At 32.3% G+C, this 21,443-nt stretch overlaps 3 protein-coding genes across 3 annotated transcripts; 2 read left to right on the top strand and 1 right to left on the bottom strand.

Moving 5' to 3' along the window:
* Positions 1-2,739: 2,739 nt before the first annotated feature.
* RIPK (Protein kinase superfamily protein) lies at positions 2,740-5,519 on the top strand. The gene is made up of 5 exons (XM_085738631.1): positions 2,740-3,484; positions 3,696-3,831; positions 3,942-4,078; positions 4,175-4,298; positions 4,487-5,519. The coding sequence occupies exons 1-5, from the start codon at positions 3,083-3,085 to the stop codon at positions 5,224-5,226; spliced, it is 1,539 nt and encodes a 512-aa protein (XP_085594757.1). The 5' UTR covers positions 2,740-3,082; the 3' UTR covers positions 5,227-5,519.
* An 8,982-nt stretch (positions 5,520-14,501) lies between these two features.
* LOC146902919 (subtilisin-like protease SBT1.8) lies at positions 14,502-17,296 on the top strand. The gene is made up of 2 exons (XM_085732075.1): positions 14,502-16,260; positions 16,366-17,296. The coding sequence occupies exons 1-2, from the start codon at positions 14,670-14,672 to the stop codon at positions 17,034-17,036; spliced, it is 2,262 nt and encodes a 753-aa protein (XP_085588201.1). The 5' UTR covers positions 14,502-14,669; the 3' UTR covers positions 17,037-17,296.
* A 629-nt stretch (positions 17,297-17,925) lies between these two features.
* LOC146902918 (uncharacterized) lies at positions 17,926-21,055 on the bottom strand. The gene is made up of 5 exons (XM_085732076.1): positions 20,323-21,055; positions 19,686-19,738; positions 19,543-19,587; positions 19,406-19,450; positions 17,926-18,653 (listed from the first exon to the last, which is right to left on the bottom strand). Exons 1-5 carry the CDS (start codon positions 20,485-20,487, stop codon positions 18,263-18,265), a joined length of 699 nt encoding a protein of 232 aa, XP_085588202.1. The 5' UTR covers positions 20,488-21,055; the 3' UTR covers positions 17,926-18,262.
* Between the last annotated feature and the right edge of the window lie 388 nt (positions 21,056-21,443).

Raw genomic sequence — 21,443 nt, 5'->3', positions numbered from 1 at the left:
AGGACCTTTTTAAAAAACAAAAAATTTTGCAGGGATTGATTTCAATTTTTTTTTTACAGGGACCAAAACCCAAATTGTCTATATTTGCAGGGACCAAAAGCATATTTTAGCCTTCTAAATATAAACAAACGTTCCATAATATAGTGAGTCAATAAATCATTAGGAAAAAAGTTGCAAAGATAACAGAGATTTGAGAAAGATAACAGAGATTTGATAATAAAGCTCGTAGTATCGCGTTGATATCATCTATGCCTATTTTATCTATAGCCCGGACATATTTTTTTAGTTTTTTTCTTCAAGGACATATATTATTTTTAGTGTATCTTATTTTCAATATGCATAAATTATCTTCAAACATTTTTTATAAAGTTATATAGGTTATGAATATTATAAGTGAATGTCCATATAACAATTGGGTTAATGAGTCATACTATTTTGTTTGTTCCTCAAGTCATTTTATTTCTCTATAAACATATATCATATGTAACTTAATTGTACATCACAATTATAATATACACTTTGAGATAATATCACATATGAGATATGTATATTTTCTTATGAAATAATTTTTTTTTTATCATGATCTTATTTATAATATATTTGGTTAGGGAGAGATGGGGTCTCCTTGTTTAAGATCATGTTTGTTTTATGTTCTTTTTATCAAACTATTGATATTGTTCATCGTCACACATGAGAACAAATAGTATATTCAGTTTATTCTAGAAGATGGCAACGGAAATCATTAATGTATTAGACGATTCTCACCTATACAAATCCACATTTAACCTAACCGATGATTAAGTAACTAATTTAAACTAAATGTTAAAATAGATGGAGATCCTCCATTCGAATAAATATTAATTTAACAACTAACTAACTACTATCATTTGCCATTAAAAAAACGCTGAAACTAACACCAAAACAAATTCCATAATAACACCCAAAAATATCCACATTGAACCATCTAATATCAATCAAAGTAATCCTCGGCATAACTTAGCATTGTGTTGCTCGGGCAAATTAGTTCTCTTATTCTTTTTGGTATAGATGTGAACTCTTTAATGAGACCATGAAAATTGTCAAGTGACAAGGCCCACCTAATAACGATGCTTCTTACCTGTTTTTTTTTTTTTTTTTCCTCTAAAGAAAGGAAGCTTCTAACCTTCAGTCGTCATGGAACTGTTGTTATGCACGTCCTTCACAACTTTTGACCATCAATAAAACGCGCTGTTCGTTGGCAGTGTTATTTGCATGCACGGAGGATGAAAACATAGTAAATAATTGCGTTAAATATCAGTTTTTAAAATGAGCATTGTTTAAAAAAATAAATTGTTTTTTCCTCAAAAATAAATAAATAAATAAATAAATTGTTTTAAGATGAATGTCACTTGCACTTTTCAACTTAAAATTATTATTTTACTTTCAATTTTAATCTTTAAATTGAGTGTACACTACTTCTCAAACATTACATCAATGGTAAATAAGACTAGTTTAGCAAAATTATCATGTCTTTTAACATAATTGTGGACAGCACTTGGGTGACATTAAATCTGGGCCACACAACACACATTGTCATTTGCATCTGAGCCACACAACACATCCATGAGTACATTTGTGTGGCCCAGATTTAATGTCACGGTGACATTATGTCACCCAAGTATTTTCCCATAATTGTTACATACCCTCAAAAAAAAACATAATTGTTACATTTGTGTGTAAAAACCTCAAACATACTCATTTTGAAATAGAGAAAATACTACTCTCATTCTATCTTTTTTCCTTTCATTCATCTATATTAAAGCAAATCTCTATTTTATATATTGACTACAAGGGGTTCTGAAGTAATTAAACCTAACGTAGTAGTCCGGTTTAAATTTTGGATAAATCTGATTTCAGTTTTGATATAAAGAAATTTGATTTCAATTTTTTTTTTCAGGTTTAAGCTCTAACAAAACCAATCAAACCTAAACTTAATTAATGAATTCGAATTAAGCTCTGATAGAGCCTATGTCTGATGAACTAAAATTTGTCTATCATATCATTTGCATGTATTTTCCTATTTCGTCTTTTGAAGATACTACTGCTCTAGAATTTACATAGGCATTACTTTAAATCTTCATCCAACATCAATATAGTGATGTTAGCTTCCAAACGGTGATAGATCTCACGCCTTAGTAGATTCGTCACTGGTAAGAACTAAGAAGTGATCTTTAACTATTTAGAGCTAAATGTGATTCCTATTCTATGATTTATTTCCAATTACGTGGTTTTAAATGAACTATATATTCAATCATTTTTTTTTTTTGACAAGCTCAATCATTTAAAAAGTTTGTGTGACAAATACCGACATAGATTTCTATGGGAGAAGTTTGTAAAAAACAAACGGTAGGAAGATTGAAATTAAAACAAAAAAAGTTACAAGGATTAAAACAAAATATCAATGTTAAAATTGTGAGAAACATCTATTATAAATGAAAGGAAGCATTCTGGAAGGTATATAAAAAATGTTACACAAGGAGTAGTTGCTTTTTCCAAATTTACGACCACAACACAATGCTACAAAAAGTCAAAGAGGGGGGTATCCCTGTCATTGTCTCTTAACACAACTACTTAGACTTAATACTCGTTTTCCAACCTCTAATCAAATATTTAAACAAGTTCAAATCTTAGTCTTTTGATCCTATGCAAACAACAACCACCCTTCTATATTATATACATAAAAAAAAGGAGAATAATTCCATTTAATATAGCACCTAGACACCAATAATCAAAAGAAAAAACAGAGGAAAATTTCAACACCGGGCAAGAAAAAAAGAAGCTGCAAGTTCTTAGAAGTTGAAGATTGCTCCCTCTTTCCTTTATAAAGTCTTAAACCCTTTTCCATTTTTCACCATCCCCACATAATAATACATATCTATATCTATATGACTATATCTATCTATATATAAACATTCTCACTGAATTCCTATCCCAAACCTTCCACAACCACATCTCTCTATATCTACATTTTGCATAACAGAATTCTAAAACAAAACCAAGCAAGTTTTGCATCAATCATCACAATAACAAATACATAATTGTGATGAAAATCACGTGGAAATCGATATTTTCAAGCTGTTATCAGGGTGAAGGTGAGTACACTTCACCTAAAGCAACAACAAAAGAAACATCAACAAAAGTTGTTGCTACAAAGACAAGTTCTTTTAACAGAATATCTCTCACGGATCTGAGTTTTCCAAGTGCCACAACACTTTCAGAAGATCTTTCAATTTCTCTGGCAGGGTCTAATCTCTATGTTTTTACACTAGCTGAGCTCAAGATCATTACTCAAGGTTTCTCTTCAAGTAATTTTCTTGGTGAAGGAGGGTTTGGACCTGTTCATAAAGGTTTCATTGATGATAAGGTTAGAGCTGGACTTGAACCTCAACCTGTGGCTGTTAAGCTCTTAGATTTGGATGGTACTCAAGGTCATAGAGAATGGCTGGTAAGCTTTTGTTATGATTATTGTTATTGAATCTTAGTTTGTGTTAATTATGATCCAGAAACTCTTTTGATCTAAGACATGTCCGATGTATGACACGACACAAACACATGTGATTACATTCAATTCGTTGATTTTCATAAACTATTATAGTAACGTGTTAGTGTTGTGTCCGATGTTCTGATGATTTTTCTTTTTGTTCTGATGACAATAGACTGAGGTTGTGTTTCTTGGTCAACTGAGACATCAACACCTTGTGAAGTTGATTGGATATTGCTGTGAAGAAGAACATAGACTTTTGGTATATGAGTATTTGCCAAGAGGAAGCTTAGAGAATCAATTATTTAAAAGTAAGAATTTCATTATTATTTATAATATATGAAAATCTGCATCTTTTACTTTGCATAGGTTTCAAGGATTAACTTTTCTTAATTTGTTTCTTTTTTGGGGAATATTGTAGGATATTCAACATCGTTACCATGGTCAACAAGAATGAAAATTGCTGTTGGAGCTGCAAAAGGTCTAGCTTTTTTACATGATGCAAAGAAACCAGTCATCTATAGAGATTTCAAAGGATCAAATATCTTATTAGACTCCGTAAGTACTACTAATTCATCTTCAAAAATTCTTATTAAATTAATGTATCATCTCTGGATCTAGGTAATTATTATTTATCCATTCTTAATCTTCCAGGACTATAATGCAAAACTCTCTGATTTTGGCTTGGCAAAAGATGGTCCTGAAGGAGATGACACACATGTTTCAACTAGAGTGATGGGCACTCAAGGTTATGCTGCACCTGAATATATCATGACAGGTAAATTAATTTGCCAATTCCAATTAATTACTTAATTAATCCCATTATGTTTACATTTCACATCCAGACTTAAGCAATGTGTCTAACATATATATGTCACTGTCGTGTTTGATATTCGTGTCTGTTTCTTGTTCTTGTATCGTAGTTAATAATTCATAGCTTAACTTCAATTTTATTTCAACATATAGGACATTTGACAGCAATGAGTGATGTGTATAGTTTTGGAGTTGTTCTCTTGGAGCTATTAACTGGTAGAAGATCAGTCGACAAGGTACGTCCACCAAGAGAACAGAATCTAGTGGAATGGGCTAGACCAGTGTTAAACGATGCTCGTAAACTAAGCAGAATAATGGATCCAAGGCTTGAAGGACAGTATTCTGAGATGGGAGCAAGAAAAGCAGCTGCATTGGCTTATCAATGTTTAAGCCATAGGCCAAGAAATAGACCTACAATGTCTACCGTGGTTAACACTCTTGAACCTCTTAAAGATTTTGATGATATGCCAATAGGTCCGTTTGTTTACACGGTTCCAACTGATGTTAGTAATAATGAGGTGCAAAAAGAAAGCGCTACTATTGAAACACCAAAGGAGAGAAAAAGGGAAAGTAGTAGTAGTACTAGCACTCATCATCGTAGAAATCAAGATGTCAATAATAGCCCTAAGCCAAAGCATCTTATTATTGATAATAACAATAATGAAGTACTAGTACATAAAAAAGATGGAGAAGAATATTATGATACACCTAAGGAGAAGAAAAGGGAAAATGGTCATCGTCATAGAAGTCATCATCATCATCATCGCCACAATGGCCATAAACATCCACTTAAATCACCAAAAACAAAATCATCAAATGAGGGACAACAAAGTGGGTCACACTCACACTCACCAGATACCTCCTCTATTACATCAGAAAGCCAAGGAAATTAAGGAAATTAAGTATAGTTTAGTAGAGACGTACCAAGATCATACACTGTTAATTGTATATACTAGTATGTCAATGAGCTGGCTTCAAGCAAATAAAGTCGGAAACAAAGACAAAAGGAGAAGTGGAAATTCAATGGTCCTAGCATGGAAAGCATGCTTGATTTTTTGTTTTCTTTCGTTTACTTATTATTATTTTTCTATTTATTCAGGAAGTTGATTATTTTGAATTGTGTATACAATAGTGAATTTTGTTCCTTGATTAATCAATTACTTAAATATATTTTCATTCTTGCAAATATATTATTTTTTGTTTTTGATTTTTAGCAGTCTAATATCGACTTTGTCCAAATGTTGACTTTACTGTTTTAGTAAGTTTTAATAGAATATTATATGTTCTTCATTTTTTACTATTAGAAAAATTATTTTTAACTAAAAATGGTAAGGGTCCATCTTTTGACCATTTTTAAGGGAAATATTATCAAGTGTCCTCCAGGGCACTTTTAAAGGCTTTAAATAGTAAATTTTTATGAAATATTTGTGTAATCAATTCGTTAAATGTTCATATCAAACACACTCTAGATTTTATTGTTTTATTTTAGTCTCTATAGGATTTTTTTGTTTGAGAGAACTATAAGATTTGTCCATGTTAAAATTGATTTCTATGTCATGAGAGCAATATTCTGTTTTTTTTTTTATTTAGCTATTTGCATGGTGGTGAACACATACTAAAATAAATACACATGAAAGAAGAAACATGATAACTCGGATGATAATATGATATTTCACATAAAATATAATCCTAACCAACCACTAAGTTGACTCGAGATTTCGATATCATGTGTGCAATAATCGTTTTAAGACATATTGGAAAGATTGTTTTTTTAGGGGAAGACATATTGGAAAGATTAAAATCAAATTCTCTACGTACCACACCGATCAATTCCTATGTAAACAAATACTTTATTGATAAAACAAAACAATAAAGACTAAAATGAAGAAAAAAAAATTATTCACAAGTTTAAAAAAGAAGAATAGAAATAGTAAATTTGCATGGATCAACAATATACTTAAGGATAATTCTTATTTATCCTTGGGAAGAAAATTAGGCTCATAAAGCAAAATTAATACAAAATTTAACTATTTCATAAATAATTAAATACTCTACCACTAACAAAAATAATAGGATCCACAAATATAAATAATAGTCCAAAATTTAGGTTAAAAACAATTGATGTTTAACATCGCTGAGCTTCATCAAAGTCTCATGTTTAAGCACGGATTTGATCATATATATAATAATATTATTAAAATTCTTTAAGAAGTCATTCATTTAAATCACACAATACTTCATGGATTAATCATTGCATTTGCGGGTGGAAGATGTTCAATCTAAAAAAAATCTAGTTGAATGCTATTATCAACTAAGCTCGAAGGCAGGAAAGCTGTCACTTGTATTTAAACTTTATTTAATTAATCAATCAAAAGACTAGTTCTCTTCAACAAATGGACAATTACCTACCATGATTTGTTGAACGTCATTTACAGCACCTTACAAATCTTCTACAAAAACGAGTACAGCTAGTGGGTTGACCAAACGCCACGTAAAATATATAAATATATCCAAATAAATCCCAATTGCAATTCTATAGTAGGTACGAATGCATTATGCAAGACAACATAGGAAAAATTAGCCGCCTCTTTAATTGCTTTCTATTTTTGGGACATGCAGACAAAATTGAAAATTTAATAACGTATTATAGTTTAAGTATTTTCATATATGCTGGAATTGACATGGAATGATTGAAGACTAAAAATGTTGAGTAAAATTACTTGAGACTTCTTTTAATTTAATTTTTATAATAAGAGGATAGATTAACGAACTATCCCAAAGGATGTCTGAAAAGACCCTTACAATCCAACAACAAAAGAGCATTAAAGGAACTATAGTCATAGTCAATAAAACCCGGAAAGAAAGGATCATCAAATCATTTTTAAACGGATAAACTTGCACATGAGTTATTCTTAGGGAGAATGATTAGAGAACAACAATTGCAACAAGGGTGGAGTCTCTCAAAAACGATTGATCAAAGTGAAGAGAGCGCTACACATGACATTGTTACGTGCAAGATTACAGTAGAAATCTTGGATAAGACTACCCTCGTTGCCCTCTGCATAAAAAAACTAACATAGAAATTCATTTGAGCAATCAGGACAATATATATTAGCAAAATTGGTCATTACGGCAAAATTAAGTATCTTTTCCATTTTGAGTGGACCAAGATATATTAGAAGCAACATATTCCCAAACATGACAATTTTGCCGTAATTAATGCAAATATCAAGGATTACTTATATAAAGAGCATTAAGACCATAAGTAGACTTAACCTTGATCACCTTGACCCAAAGGTTATCTGAGAGACTCCAAAACCACCTTGACCCAAGCTAACTTTAAAATGTATGTTTGGTTTAACATACACATATTTTTAAATCCAAAACCACCTTCATCTTTAAGGAGGCAAATTTTACTCCAAGAAACAAGATGACACTTCTGCTTCCACGAACAAACACCATGCAAATAGCTAAGTTTGCATAACATAAAACATTTGCCAAAGAAAATTGAGCTAGGCTGATACGACCTACAAAAGAAAGAGAGCTAGTTTTCAATAAGAAGATAAAGAATGTTTAGAACTTTTTTGCTGAAGCATATGTGCTCCTAAAAAATTTTCGGATGACAGTTATTATATAATAATAAAAAAATAATGAATGCAATGACATTTTTTTAATCGGGTATCCTCTATGTACAATTGCAAAGATGGTCCCTCAAGTCGGATAGTACCACAACAGATGACAAAACTCTTTCTTAAAAGATTTAATTTTGCTACTTTTTAATAAGAGTTAAATTTAAACTCAAGACCTCTTGTTAAACTCGAATAGATCTTTTACTATATCGTTAGAGTACTTTATATGAATGCAATGATGTTTTATGTCTTAATGGAACTGTAATAGAGTATAGTGAAATATTAACGCATCAACTCATTCATATATAAAAACTTCATCTGCACAAATTCTAGATATCTTTGCATCTCATAATGATAAACAAAATAATCACATGATTTGTAGCAAAATAAAAATAAATAAAATTATCACATGATGTGATCATGATTAAGAAATAATAATAAGATATTTGAATGTCTCTGGGCAGTGGCGGTTTCACCGCCAGGCGACCACGGGCATGCACCCAGGGTTCGGCCCAATTTTTTTTGCAATTTCTTATGTAAATTCCTATGAATTTCTTATATAAACCCCTATATAAATATTTAGATTTTTTTTATTATTTGCTTTCAATTTCTTATGTAAACACCTATAAATGTGTTGCAAAATTTTTTTGTCCAGACTTTGTAATAATCCTAGCTCCGCCACTGTCTATGAGTATAACTCAGTCAAAGTAGACAATATAATATGCGGACATTCGAACTCAAAATTATTCACTCATTTATTTTAAAGATAAAGTTCTTGTCACAATTTCAAAATATAATTCATTCAAATTTTATTGAAATAATTATTGATTTGTATGTCTCTCGACTAAATTCCATATTATCATATTACCATGAAATTAATTCTCATTTTTTAGTTGAAATAAAATTTAAAAAAGGACAAAGAGGAATTAGGCGGGAATTTGAATTAATACAAGGTTGCCACTTCAAAATTATGTTATTCAGAATTACCTTACTATATAAAAAATATAATAAGATAAGTAATAAATATGTTGATCCTTAAAAAAACCCTGACGGAAGCAAAAAGTGTCAAACGGAAATCATATAAAAACATATTGATTGTTAAAATATGTTTTCTCATATTTGGTAACTCTACTTGATTCGATTTTGATAATTATCTATCTTCGAATTAAATTGTTGAAAAAAATACTAATTTTTTTGAATAATGGAATAGAATCCCGGGTTAAAAAGGATAGAACTAAATTATTTTTTTAAGGGAAGAACTAAATTCTATTTCTGCTAACATAAGGGACAAAAAGTACATAAGAAAGAAAAAAGGTTTAAACAGATTTTATTGTCTAAATTAGAAATATTAGAGCACAAAATGTGATTCAAAATCATGAATATATACCGAAGAAAAGGTCACACGAGGGTACACGACCATGCAATAATGATTTAGGTTGTATTTTCGGGTAATTAATTCTCACACCCTCCGTTGACGCAAACAAAAAGAGAGAGGGAATTAAAAATAAAACCAAAACGTCGCCTGAGAGATTCGAACTCTCGCGGGGATTTCTGCGTGTAAAAATAAATAAACAAATTACGGTCAGATTTTTCTTTTTAAAATAACCATCATAAGAGTTTTAAATTATTTTTTGCTAATAATTTATTTAGACCAAATTGTGATTATTAAAATTTCAAATTTTTATGATGGTTCTTGTCAAAAAAAATTTTTATGATGGTTCTTTCAAAAAAAAATTCTTATGATGGTTATTTATTAATGAAAAATACTCTTAATAAAACTATTTTATACTCCTAGCAAAATGTAATAATTTATTTAATTGGTAATAATATTAATGAAAAATATTTTTGATAAAAATATTTTATTATATTTAAAGATAATGATTTTAAAAAAAAAATTTATATTCATAAAAGAAAGTAATAATTTAGATTATTGGTAAAAATATTATATACATAAAAAAATCAAATTCATTTAAATTTCTTATTTTTCTCCAGACTCGAAAAACAATAACTTTAGTGTGTTTTACATTTTTACCTTCTACCCATAATCAAATATATTAATCAAAATTTATATATACACACACACACACACACACACACACACACTATATATATATATATATATATATATATATATATATATATATATATATATATATATATATATATAAAGAAAATAACCCCTTTTAGATTTTTGGGCCGACATTTTTTCTTTTCAAAATTGCCCTCAATTTTCAATACAAATAACACATATAACAAATAGATAAGAATACATTTAAATATTAAAAAAATGTAACAAACACGATATATATATATATATATATATATATATATATATATATATGTATGATTTTTTTTCCTTTATCATTTAAAAAGTGTAACAAACTAGATGAGTATATTTATACTTACTTTTTTATCATCCCAAATATACTCAAAAAAAATTTTCTATAATAAAGATTCTTGTTGGTGTCAATAAAAAAAAGAATTTAGATTATATTTTTTTGTTATATTGTTGGTGTCATTGAAATAGAAAAAGAATTTAGATTATATTTTTTGTTATATTGTTGGTGTCATTGAAATAGATAATCATGATTAGTTTGGTTTGCTATAACTTGAAAGCAACAAACATTTATATTTTTAGTTTTAATGAAAATCAAAATTTCATAAAAAATACACCGTTCATAATTTTCAAACGTTAGCACAATAAATAGAGCGGAAAGACGGACACGTGAGTGCCCATCTTTTCGCCAGTAGTCTATAATATTAACATTACACACACACACATGTCCTCGTGAGCTTATCTCAGTTGGTAGGACAATGCATAATATATATATGTCAGGTTTAGGGTTCAAACCCCGACCAGCACAAAAATATAGTCACACATAAATGGAAAACAAAAGGGTAACAAGCTGCGATGCTAACCCTTTTCAGATAACTAAATTAGTTCTCTTAAACACAACATCCATAAATTTAGGAAACACAACATTAATATGCATGACCATTTGAACCCTTTGTAGAACTTCAATAACATTTTGTTCCATGAAGTAAAAAATGTCAAATATAAATGGTATAAAAATATATTGATTCTCAGGAAATGATTTCTTATGCTCGACCATTTTGTTTGACGTGGCTTCTAAAGTATTTTGTCCCACCATAAAATGATATTTTTTTTTATAATTAATATTACATATATATATATATATATATATATATATATATATATATATATATATATATATATATATATATATATGCTCTCTTTTTTCATCCAATTTCCATTTCATATTTTTCCTCGATACTAAGGATCATGCAAATAAGACATGCATCACTTAGTTTATTGAGCTGAAAACCCGTGAATATGCATCGTACGTATAACTTGACAAAATATAAAACGTGGGGGTTGCAAATTACAATTTGAATAAATTGTTGCACTCTATACAATTGGGTTTATTATCCATAAACTATTATGTATATGTCACTGCTACTTTACTTTCTTGACAAGAATACCACTAGCTTCCGAAACATAATCAACACAGTACGGATCGGAACATGGTTTTCAGGAATACGATAAATATAATTCTGTGTTCTGAAAACATTCATACTTTTTTGAGAAGTGATTTAGATTTATGTTTGTAACAAACCAAGAATTATCCCTCAACCGCTCCATTATATACCCTTATTAATTATTATGATGCCTAGTTAACAATTAAAACTGATATATGTTTGTTTAGGAGAAACAATTATCGATTAGACTTTACTTACCTTTTAGTCAAACTTTAGAATATTGGGGTTCCTTTCTCTTAAGAATCGAAGAGCTAATATAAAAAAATTAAAACCCATATATCAGTTAACAATTAAAACTGATATATGTCTGTTTTTTTAGGAACACAGGTGGTTTTTTTTTCCATGATAATGAAGAGTGTGTTGCAAGTATTTGCTACTAGGACTTTGTTTTATGATGATTGCAATCTTCTGCTGGAAAAAAAATCAACAAACACCTATGAGGAATGTCCATTTAGGAAAGTGGAATCTTGTAAGGGAGCAAATTAATACTAGTTGTAAAAGGTTTGCAGTATGCACATATATCATCCTTGTCGTGATGCTAACTTTTTCTTTGGTTTTATATAATTTGCGCTTTGCAATTATTTGATTTGATTACAATTACCAAGCCCAGGTCCGTGAGTATATAATTGGGTTTATTTTCAGTATACTCTATATTCCTATTCCTTGAAAAAAATATTTAAAATTCCTATTTGCCATGTCAAGAAGAATGTTATAAGAATGATTTGGCAGTGATTTCCAACATATATTGCATCAAGTATCAACCAGTAAAAATAAAAATACTGCATCAAGAAATAAATAGTGGCAAGTGGCAAACCACACCATGACGCGTTCTTGGCTGTTGAGTCCCTTCCCTTGATTTCATATGGTTCTATATATATCTTCTTTGATGGAGACAAAGATATACCCCTCCCCTAAAATATATCCTCTACCATCCCAATTGACAGCATCCAAAGTAAATAAATAAAGAAAAATATTTCTCGTCGTCATTCACCATTTGTTTTGAGGGGCGAAAATATTTATCAACACTAACCACAAGCACAAGAGATGCTCAAATTTGCCTAAAAAAAAAGAAAAGAAATGCTCAATATATCAGAAAACACCCAATTTCAACATAGGTCGCAAGCACCTGCCATCCACTCCACAAATACATCAAATCAAATGTTACATCATAAATAAATGAATAACTCACCCCTGGCTTACACCAAAAGTCACAAGGAAAAAAAAAAAATTAAACTGGTACTTATTCTATCAATCTCGATAACGTAAGATCAATATTGTTTTGAATAGACAACGCCCCATATTTCTTATGATCTTGAGGTTTGCAACCTTAAGGGTGTGTTTGGATCACCAAAGAAAGTGAGAGGAAAGATTGTAAGAGGAAAGATTGTTAAAGGAAAGAAAGTATGAGGAAAGTGAATGGAAAGTTAGATGATTTTTTTAGTTGTTTGGTATAAGTGAAAGTGATTGGATAGTGAGAGGAAAGAAAGATGTATGTTTAGTAAAAGACATAACTATCCTTATATATGTATATATTTATAGAATAAATATTAATTTGATTATTATTTTGTTTTTGTAATTATTTATTTTTTATTAAAAACTACCACTGCACCAATAATATATATATCGAAAAATATTTATGAAAGAATAATATAAAAAAAATGAAAAACAAGCAACGCTGTTAGAGAAAAGCGCAAATAAAAAATAAAAATGATATGCAAAAATGTAATTGGAAAATGAAGGGTAATTATGACATTTCAGTACATTGAAACTTTCCATGCTACTTTCTTCACTCTACTGGACGGAAACCTTTCAACCCATGGGCCCCACCAAAAAGATGCTTTCTTTCCACTCTCACAAAGCAACCAAACAAGGGAAAGAAAGTCTTTCCATAAACTTTCCATTCTTCATGCTTTCTTTCCTTCATCCATCCATGGTACCAAACACAGCCTAAGGCTCAACCCAACAAGATTTTCCCTCAACTTCATATCCTCCCGTTTTGTAATGCGTAAACAAGTCGTAAGAGTTGTCGAAGTCAAACATTGATGAGCGTCTTCTTTAATGAACCATTCATCACTCCCAATGGCTTCTCTTCGATGCCTATAAAAACCCTCCTTCAAAACAATGCATTTTCAATCTTTTTACCTAATATATCTTTCACTCTTGTTTTTTAACCGACTTGAACACCAAAGTACTTGCAAAAAACACCCTCCGACATCCATCCCGATGGACGATGTTCAAGTTATTACTATCAATCTTGATCAGGTAAGGTCAAGTATTAAAAGACAATTCATTCAATTCCCACCGAGTATTATTCATATATTTTTGTTGAAAGCAATGCATTGATATGTGAAGGCTCAAATCTAATAAGATACAATGATTTGGATCCTTAGCACATTGTCTTTGTATGATTTGATTTCTTTCGTTTTCCTTGGAATAGGAAGACAACCTATGCCAATTCCTCGTATATAAAACTTTGTCTTTCTAAAGTGTAACTATTTCAATTGTTTATGTTGATTCTTTTGATCATAAAAAGGATATTTTGGACAAATATAGTTATTAATGTTGAATGAACTTGAATCTCTTCTTAAAAGTTAACTCAAAATATGAAAGTTTAGTGTGGGTCATATGTCTACTTCACACATCTACAATCCTTACTCCGACTTTAGTCCCATGTTATACGAGCTCGAATCTAATTTCAAAAACAGATTCAAATAATAAGAATGTCCAAATACATTTATACATCCAATAGAAATCTTCACAATTTGAACTTTGGAGAATTATTACATTTCGCTTTATAGAGTGTGGCTGTCTGTTTCAAGGTCCAATAGAAAACTTTATTTAGAGTGGAAAGAGTGTTACCAGACAGACCATGGCAGAAACGTAATTTCAGTTAAAATAATTTAGCAAATAGCAAGTTGGTAAGTAGTAACCAGCTCAAATTATTCTTGTTTATAAAGTCCAAGCTGATGATAATTGATAAGAATGAAATTGATTCCTCACGAATTGCATTTACATTTGCTTCTTCTCTTCTTTCATTTCAATTTTCATATACAATCATTCATATTATAAACATTAACATTAATATTGCACTGTCAGTGCATTCTGATGTTATTGCTTGGTTAAAGAAAAACAAATTAAGAAAGCCTATGGCATCCTCAACCTCAACTTTGTATCTTCTTGTAATGCTATTATTATCTGCTACAGTAATGGCATTGACCAACAAAAAAACTTACATAGTTCACATGAAACACAACAAAAATGCATCCATGTACTCTCCCATTCTCCAATCTTCTTCTTCTGATTCTCTACTTTACACCTACACTCACTCTTACAACGGTTTTGCTGCTTCCCTTGACACTCAACAAGTGCAAGCACTGCGTAGTTCTGATTCAGTTCTAGGTGTATATGAAGATACTCTGTACTCGCTGCACACTACCCGCTCCCCAGAGTTTCTGGGTCTGCTTCAAATTCAAACCCATTCTCAGTTTCTTCACCAACCTTCATACGACGTAGTTATCGGTGTACTTGACACTGGAGTATGGCCAGAATCGCAAAGTTTTCATGATTCTCAAATGCCTCAAATCCCATCTCGATGGCGTGGAAAGTGTGAATCAGCACCAGATTTCGATTCTTCACTCTGTAACAAAAAACTCATCGGTGCTCGAAGCTTCTCTAAGGGGTATCTCATGGCATCTCCTGGTGGTGGTGGTAGAAAGAAAGCAGTTGATCCTATTTCACCTCGTGACAGAGATGGACACGGTACCCATACTGCCACCACCGCTGCTGGCTCCGCCGTAGCTAACGCCACTCTTCTTGGTTACGCTACCGGAACAGCACGTGGTATGGCTCCACAGGCACGTATCGCTGTTTACAAGGTCTGCTGGACCGACGGTTGTTTCGCCTCCGACATACTCGCAGGAATAGATCAAGCGATTCAAGACGGTGTTGATGTGTTGTCACTCTCACTCGGTGGTTCATCATCCACTCCTTACTATTTCGACACCATCGCAATCGGAGCTTTTGCGGCGGTGGAGAGAGGGATATTGGTTTCTTGTTCGGCGGGGAATACTGGACCTCGCAGCGGTTCGTTATCGAATGTAGCTCCGTGGATCATGACCGTCGGAGCAGGGACTTTGGATCGGGATTTTCCGGCTTACGCTACTCTCGGAAACGGAAAACGTTTCGCCGGCGTTTCACTTTACAGTGGAGAAGGAATGGGAAACGAACCGGTTGGTTTGGTTTATTTTAACGAACGGTTTAATTCATCGAGTAGTATATGTATGCCCGGTTCACTTGACTCGGCAATCGTGCGCGGGAAAGTGGTTGTATGTGATAGAGGTGTAAACTCACGTGTGGAGAAAGGCACGGTTGTGATTGACGCTGGAGGTGTTGGGATGATTCTTGCAAACACGGCGGCGAGCGGTGAAGGAGTGGTGGCTGATAGTTACATGGTACCGGCCGTTTCGGTGGGAAAAAACGAGGGTGATGAGATTAAAAAGTATGCAGCGTTGGATTCTAATCCAACGGCTGTGCTTAGTTTCGGTGGAACTGTGTTGAACGTGAGACCTTCACCCGTGGTAGCATCTTTCAGCTCTCGTGGCCCCAATGGTGTGACGCCACAAATTCTGAAGCCTGATGTTATTGGGCCTGGCGTGAACATCTTAGCGGGATGGACCGGCGCTGTTGGGCCTTCGGGCTCACTAGACACTCGGAAAGCCCAATTCAATATCATGTCTGGTATATATAATTTAATACTTCAATTTTTGTTGACTAAATCATCTCCTATATGTAAGACCGAATATTAATCAATTGCTAATTTTGTTACTGCGTTGATAACGTTAGGAACGTCGATGTCATGTCCGCACATAAGTGGCGTGGCCGCGTTGTTGAAAGCGGCTCATCCAGAATGGAGTCCAAGTGCAATCAAATCAGCTCTGATGACAACAGCTTATACACTTGACAACACAGAGTCTCCCTTAAGGGATGCAATGGGAGAGGCCTTGTCCACGCCATGGGCTTATGGGTCAGGTCATGTCAACCCTCAAAAGGCCTTATCTCCTGGCCTTGTTTATGATGCTGACACTGAAGACTACATTGCATTCTTATGCTCTCTGAACTACACACTTGACCATGTGAAACTCATTGTCAAGCGTCCTAATGTTACTTGTTCTACCTATTTGTCTGGCCCTGGTGATCTTAATTACCCATCATTTTCTGTTGTTTTTGGAAACAATAGTGGTGTTGTTCAATACAAGCGGACACTTACTAACGTTGGGGAAGCAGAATCTGTTTATGATGTAGTTGTTAGTGGGCCATCCACGGTGGGGATAACTGTGAATCCTACCAAGCTGGTTTTTGAGCAAGTTGGTGAAAGGCAAACATATATGGTTAAGTTTATATCAAACAAAGATATTGTTGATGATTCGGTTACGTCTGAATTTGGCAGTATTACGTGGAGCAACAAACAACACCAAGTTAGGAGCCCAATTGCTTTTACATGGACAATTCTATGAAGATTTGGATAAGCTACTGTATCATTTAAGCCCAATAGCAGTAGCCTAGCCCTATTGTAGTTGATTTAAAAAAGAAAACGACAGAAAGAAAGCAGCAGCTGTTTGGAGCTGTGGGATGTTGATGTTGCAAAGGGTGACATCGCATTATGATGAGATTAATTAGTAACAAACAAGACATTATTATTATTATACAATAATGATAGTGTAACCTAGCAGTCTATGACATAACATAATTCTATGCACCAAGTACGATTAGAGTATGTTTTAGAATTGTGTCAAATTATTATTCTAATTTCTAAGTTTTTGATAGTACCATGTTACACTAGAAAATTTAAGCGTGCAAATTCATCATACACCAAGAAAGGAAGAGAGTCAGTTTTGGTTTTCAATATTGAGCACACCCATGTGTGAATTATTTCTTTCTTTCTTTACCTTCTGTTTCGTACACGCGTGCAGTGCAGTAAATCAGGGGAAAAAGCAAAAGAAGAAACTACTGTATAGCAACTTCTACCGCAGTATCAAAGTTAACAACGCTTCCTTCTCAATTATTACTAATTACCGGTTATTTCCAAATGTCTCATTCCAAACGTTATTGAGCTTGAATGACCACTAATTGGTGTACCGAATGAAGAGTCATTTCCCGTGTGTCCTGTGCTCTGTGTGTGTCAGTTATGCAGAAAAAAAAAGGCAGCTCACACTCACTCACACCCCTCACTTATTTTCCTGCCGTGCACCCAATTTGATTATTTCATGGATCATCAACTTTCATGTAGGACCACTAAGATTGAAAACTTGAGGTGAAAATAATTAATAAGACAAAAAACAAGACACTTTTTTCTTTTCTCTTTTGGCAGATAAAAACACTATTCTTATCATGATTTTAGGAAACTAGCAGAACTCACGATCTGTCATACAACTCAACAGCCTTTAGCAATCAAAGTCTGTGAAATCAAACACTAAAAGCAAGGTGATTGTAGCACCTAATATTAAGTCTTTCATTTCACTTACAATATTGGAGAATGAAATGAAACTTATCATACCCAAAATTACAACTTCCAAACCGAGCTATTACATTACATTTGCTTCAAGTATTCACTCACTATCCATATACTGCATAGTTATAGACATTTATTTTTCCAAAATTTATACTCTAGCTTATATAAATGCAATTTTGTGAAGACAAGAGATACAAATCTGTTCTCCTTTGGAGAGAATATAGTAATGTACTAGCAACAGAAACAAGGATTAAAACATGACTTTGTACAACAGCAACATGGATTTACCTTTGGACAAGTTGGGCAAGAGCAAGTGCAGGTGCATTTGCAACTGCATAAAGAAGGGCATGTTGGACACCCAAAATTGCAACTAGTTGGAAAAGTACAACAATTTCCCGAACCAAGGCTTTGTTTACAGCAATTTGATTTGGGACAAGAGAAACAACAGCAACAGTTCCACTTAGGTAAGGAACAACTGAAGGATGGAAAACAGTTGCTGCAACTGCAACAACTGCATGGTTTACAGTCACTGCAGCAGCTTGGTAATTTTAGATGTACAGATAATCCATCACAGCAGCAGCAGCAACAGCAGATCCAAGACAGATTAAAACATGGCAAACGACTGCACATAAAAGTTAGTTACTCATGTTATTCGTTATAGCTGCTATTAAATAACACTTACTAGTTACTAACTAGTATGATACAAGTTGCTGCCTCAATAAATGAAATTTGACTAACTTATCAATCATTGTGTAGGGGGTCACTCATGTTTACTCTCTCAGATACACAAACACCAATGTTTGCTGAATTTAAGGCTCAGCTCCATGATGCACAAGAAAAAAGGACAAGAAAATATCTATAATCTTTGAAATTAGACATACCATTGTGACATTCCTCATTCTCAAAGCTAAGCTAAGCTAACCATAGACTTCAAAGAATGTTCCTTGTTATTTTATTTTTTTAGGAGGGGACTATTTGCTTGAGTTTGATACATATATAACATCTTTCTTTTCATACATTTCAATTCAATAAAATAACTGCATGTATGGTAAACAGATTACATAGTTTTGAATCAAACAGATATCAATAATTAAAAAAATTCCACCCACATAATTTAGAATTCTTGTTGAACTGTAAAATTAGTTTATGAGGTGTCACTTTAGTGTTAAGAGTTTGATTTTGTACCTCCAGGGACGAAGTTCAAATCCCTTTAAAGACAATTGTAAAATATTCATTAATGTCACTCGAATTAATAATAATTTTCGTTTTCACTAAATTTTTCTAAAGAGAACAACTTAACTACTTCCAATAGTCTTACTACTCAACACTTTCTTAGTATAAGCAAATAAAGTTACAAGGTAAAGAAATTTGTACCAGAGCCATTTCCAGAAGCGACATGACCGGCGATTCTTCTTGTTTCTGCTTGAAAGAGAAAGGGCATAAGAATCATGATCTCTTCTAAATTAACAAAAGCATTGATTGATTGATTGATTGATGAGAACATTTCTTACGAAGGTAGCAGAGGATCTGAATTTGCCACCACATAATCAGCAATCCTGTAACATTAATCAGCAAAACATAAATTCTCCTATGAATAATTTAATCATTTTAAGGAATCATTCTAGTATAGGAGCAAACTCAAAATTAAACATACTCTTTGCAGCATCTTGAAGCTGGTTGAAGACCTTCCAAAGATTTCAATTCTTCCTGGTAGATGCAAAATCATCAAATTGCCATGAAGGTGGCATGTTGTTAATTAAAAATTAATTTTCTAACAACACATATAAATTCCACATAGGAAATCCATTTATGTCTTTCAAATTGGACACAAAATGAGTCACAGACAAAAAGATTCTCTGCAAATGAAAAGAGCATCTTCACTTTTTTTTGGTACTAAAATTAAAACCAGAAGAGGTCAAGAATTAGTTTAATTTAAATTTTGAAATTTGAAAACCTTGTCTCTGAATTTTAAAATGTCACACAATAGAACCTAGTACATTTGTTGAACTACTCTGTTGTAGTACTCTATTTTTTCATGCTCAAATTTAGTACTGCATTGATCATGAAAATGTCATGTACAGAGAAGTTTTTTTCTTAAAATTTACTGTCATGGATCGTTAGAAATGACATAGAAGTTCTGACACATGACGTTTCTTCTTCCATTTTGAAAGTTACAAACATTTTCATTCAAAGACTTGAAAAAAAATATGATGTCACAAAATAGTATATATAAATGTAACAGAATTATCAATTTCAGCATAAAAAGCATTTTGAGAAGCAAGAAAACAAACCTCAAGAAAACCTATCTCTCTTTCAAGCATCTGAACCTTGGCCATTTCACGGCGTTTGCCATACAAATCTGGATATTCCGGAGGTGACTTAGGAGAAGGTGGAGGGAGTGAAGGAACAGAAGAGGAAGAAGAAGAAGAACGAACCATAGGATTAGGAGTAGTCATTGAAGAAAAGAAAGAAGGTGAAAATGAAAATGAAAATAGTAGTAGAGAGAAGAAATGGAAATAGAAATTGCAGCAGGGACTGGACTGAGAAGGTTGCAGGTGGAGACAGTAATAGCAGTAGTCCTTTTTGTTTGTGTAGTGTTGTTTAATATGGAGTGGAGGTGGTAAAGGTAAAGAGAGAGGGGTAGGCACAAGTAACAATAGTAATGGTAAGTGACAAAGAAGAAGCGGCAAATAAGGTTGGTTAGGTTAGGTGTGAATTCTCAATACTTATGAAATGAAATGACTACTGTCACAGAGGCAGTAAATACCCTCTGACAACAAGGGATAATTAACTAACACCCACAAACCCCTAAGTAAATACCCCAAACTTATTTTGATTTTACGGAGGGTATGTCAGAATCATATTGATCATTCTTAAAGTTTTACGAGTGTGTCAGAATCATAGTAATTTGTCATAGTTTTTTATTCCGTTTCTAAATTTTTTGAAAGATCAACATGATTTTGACACACCCATCTGATATGATTTTGGCACACCCATATGATATCAAACATAATACACCAAATTTCAAACTCCCTTACAATATGGTCACACTAGTGGTATATACTTAGATCACTTGATAATTTGGTTGTTCAATTCATGATCAGTAAGTATAAAAAAAAAAAAATATTAGTCTTTATAATTATGCGCAGGAATACGTTGACTTATTTAAACAAAATTTAAAATTTCTCTAAAAAAGAAGTGTGTTATTTGATCAATCATTTGTATAACAATTTATATAACAAAGAAAAAGAGGTATTCACTTCAAAACCAAAACAATAGAGAGACATAATGTAAGTATGAAAAAGAAAGTTGTCACAAAATAGTTGTACAAATATTATTTATCCTTAAAGAAAATTCAAACTTATTCTCAACTTGGTGATAACCAACACACGTTGGCTCAGTTGGTAAGGAA

The sequence above is a fragment of the Medicago sativa genome, chromosome 8, assembly GCF_051527215.1.
Source record: "Medicago sativa cultivar Bolivia chromosome 8, Bolivia_mono, whole genome shotgun sequence".
Lineage (NCBI taxonomy): Eukaryota > Viridiplantae > Streptophyta > Magnoliopsida > Fabales > Fabaceae > Medicago > Medicago sativa.
The sequence above is the reverse complement of the archived record's forward strand: the minus strand, read 5'-3'. Positions and strand labels throughout refer to the sequence as shown.

Coding starts and splice junctions, on each gene's coding strand:
- RIPK (XM_085738631.1), top strand. CDS start 3,083: ATGAAAATCACGTGGAAATCGATATTTTCAAGCTGTTATCAGGGTGAA. Junction 3,832..3,941: donor AGAGAATCAATTATTTAAAA/GTAAGAATTTCA, acceptor GGAATATTGTAG/GATATTCAACATCGTTACCA. Junction 4,299..4,486: donor ACCTGAATATATCATGACAG/GTAAATTAATTT, acceptor TTCAACATATAG/GACATTTGACAGCAATGAGT.
- LOC146902919 (XM_085732075.1), top strand. CDS start 14,670: ATGGCATCCTCAACCTCAACTTTGTATCTTCTTGTAATGCTATTATTA. Junction 16,261..16,365: donor CCAATTCAATATCATGTCTG/GTATATATAATT, acceptor TGATAACGTTAG/GAACGTCGATGTCATGTCCG.
- LOC146902918 (XM_085732076.1), bottom strand. CDS start 20,487: ATGACTACTCCTAATCCTATGGTTCGTTCTTCTTCTTCTTCCTCTTCT. Junction 19,739..20,322: donor GAGAGATAGGTTTTCTTGAG/GTTTGTTTTCTT, acceptor TGCATCTACCAG/GAAGAATTGAAATCTTTGGA. Junction 18,654..19,405: donor CGCTTCTGGAAATGGCTCTG/GTACAAATTTCT, acceptor TTTTATGTGCAG/TCGTTTGCCATGTTTTAATC.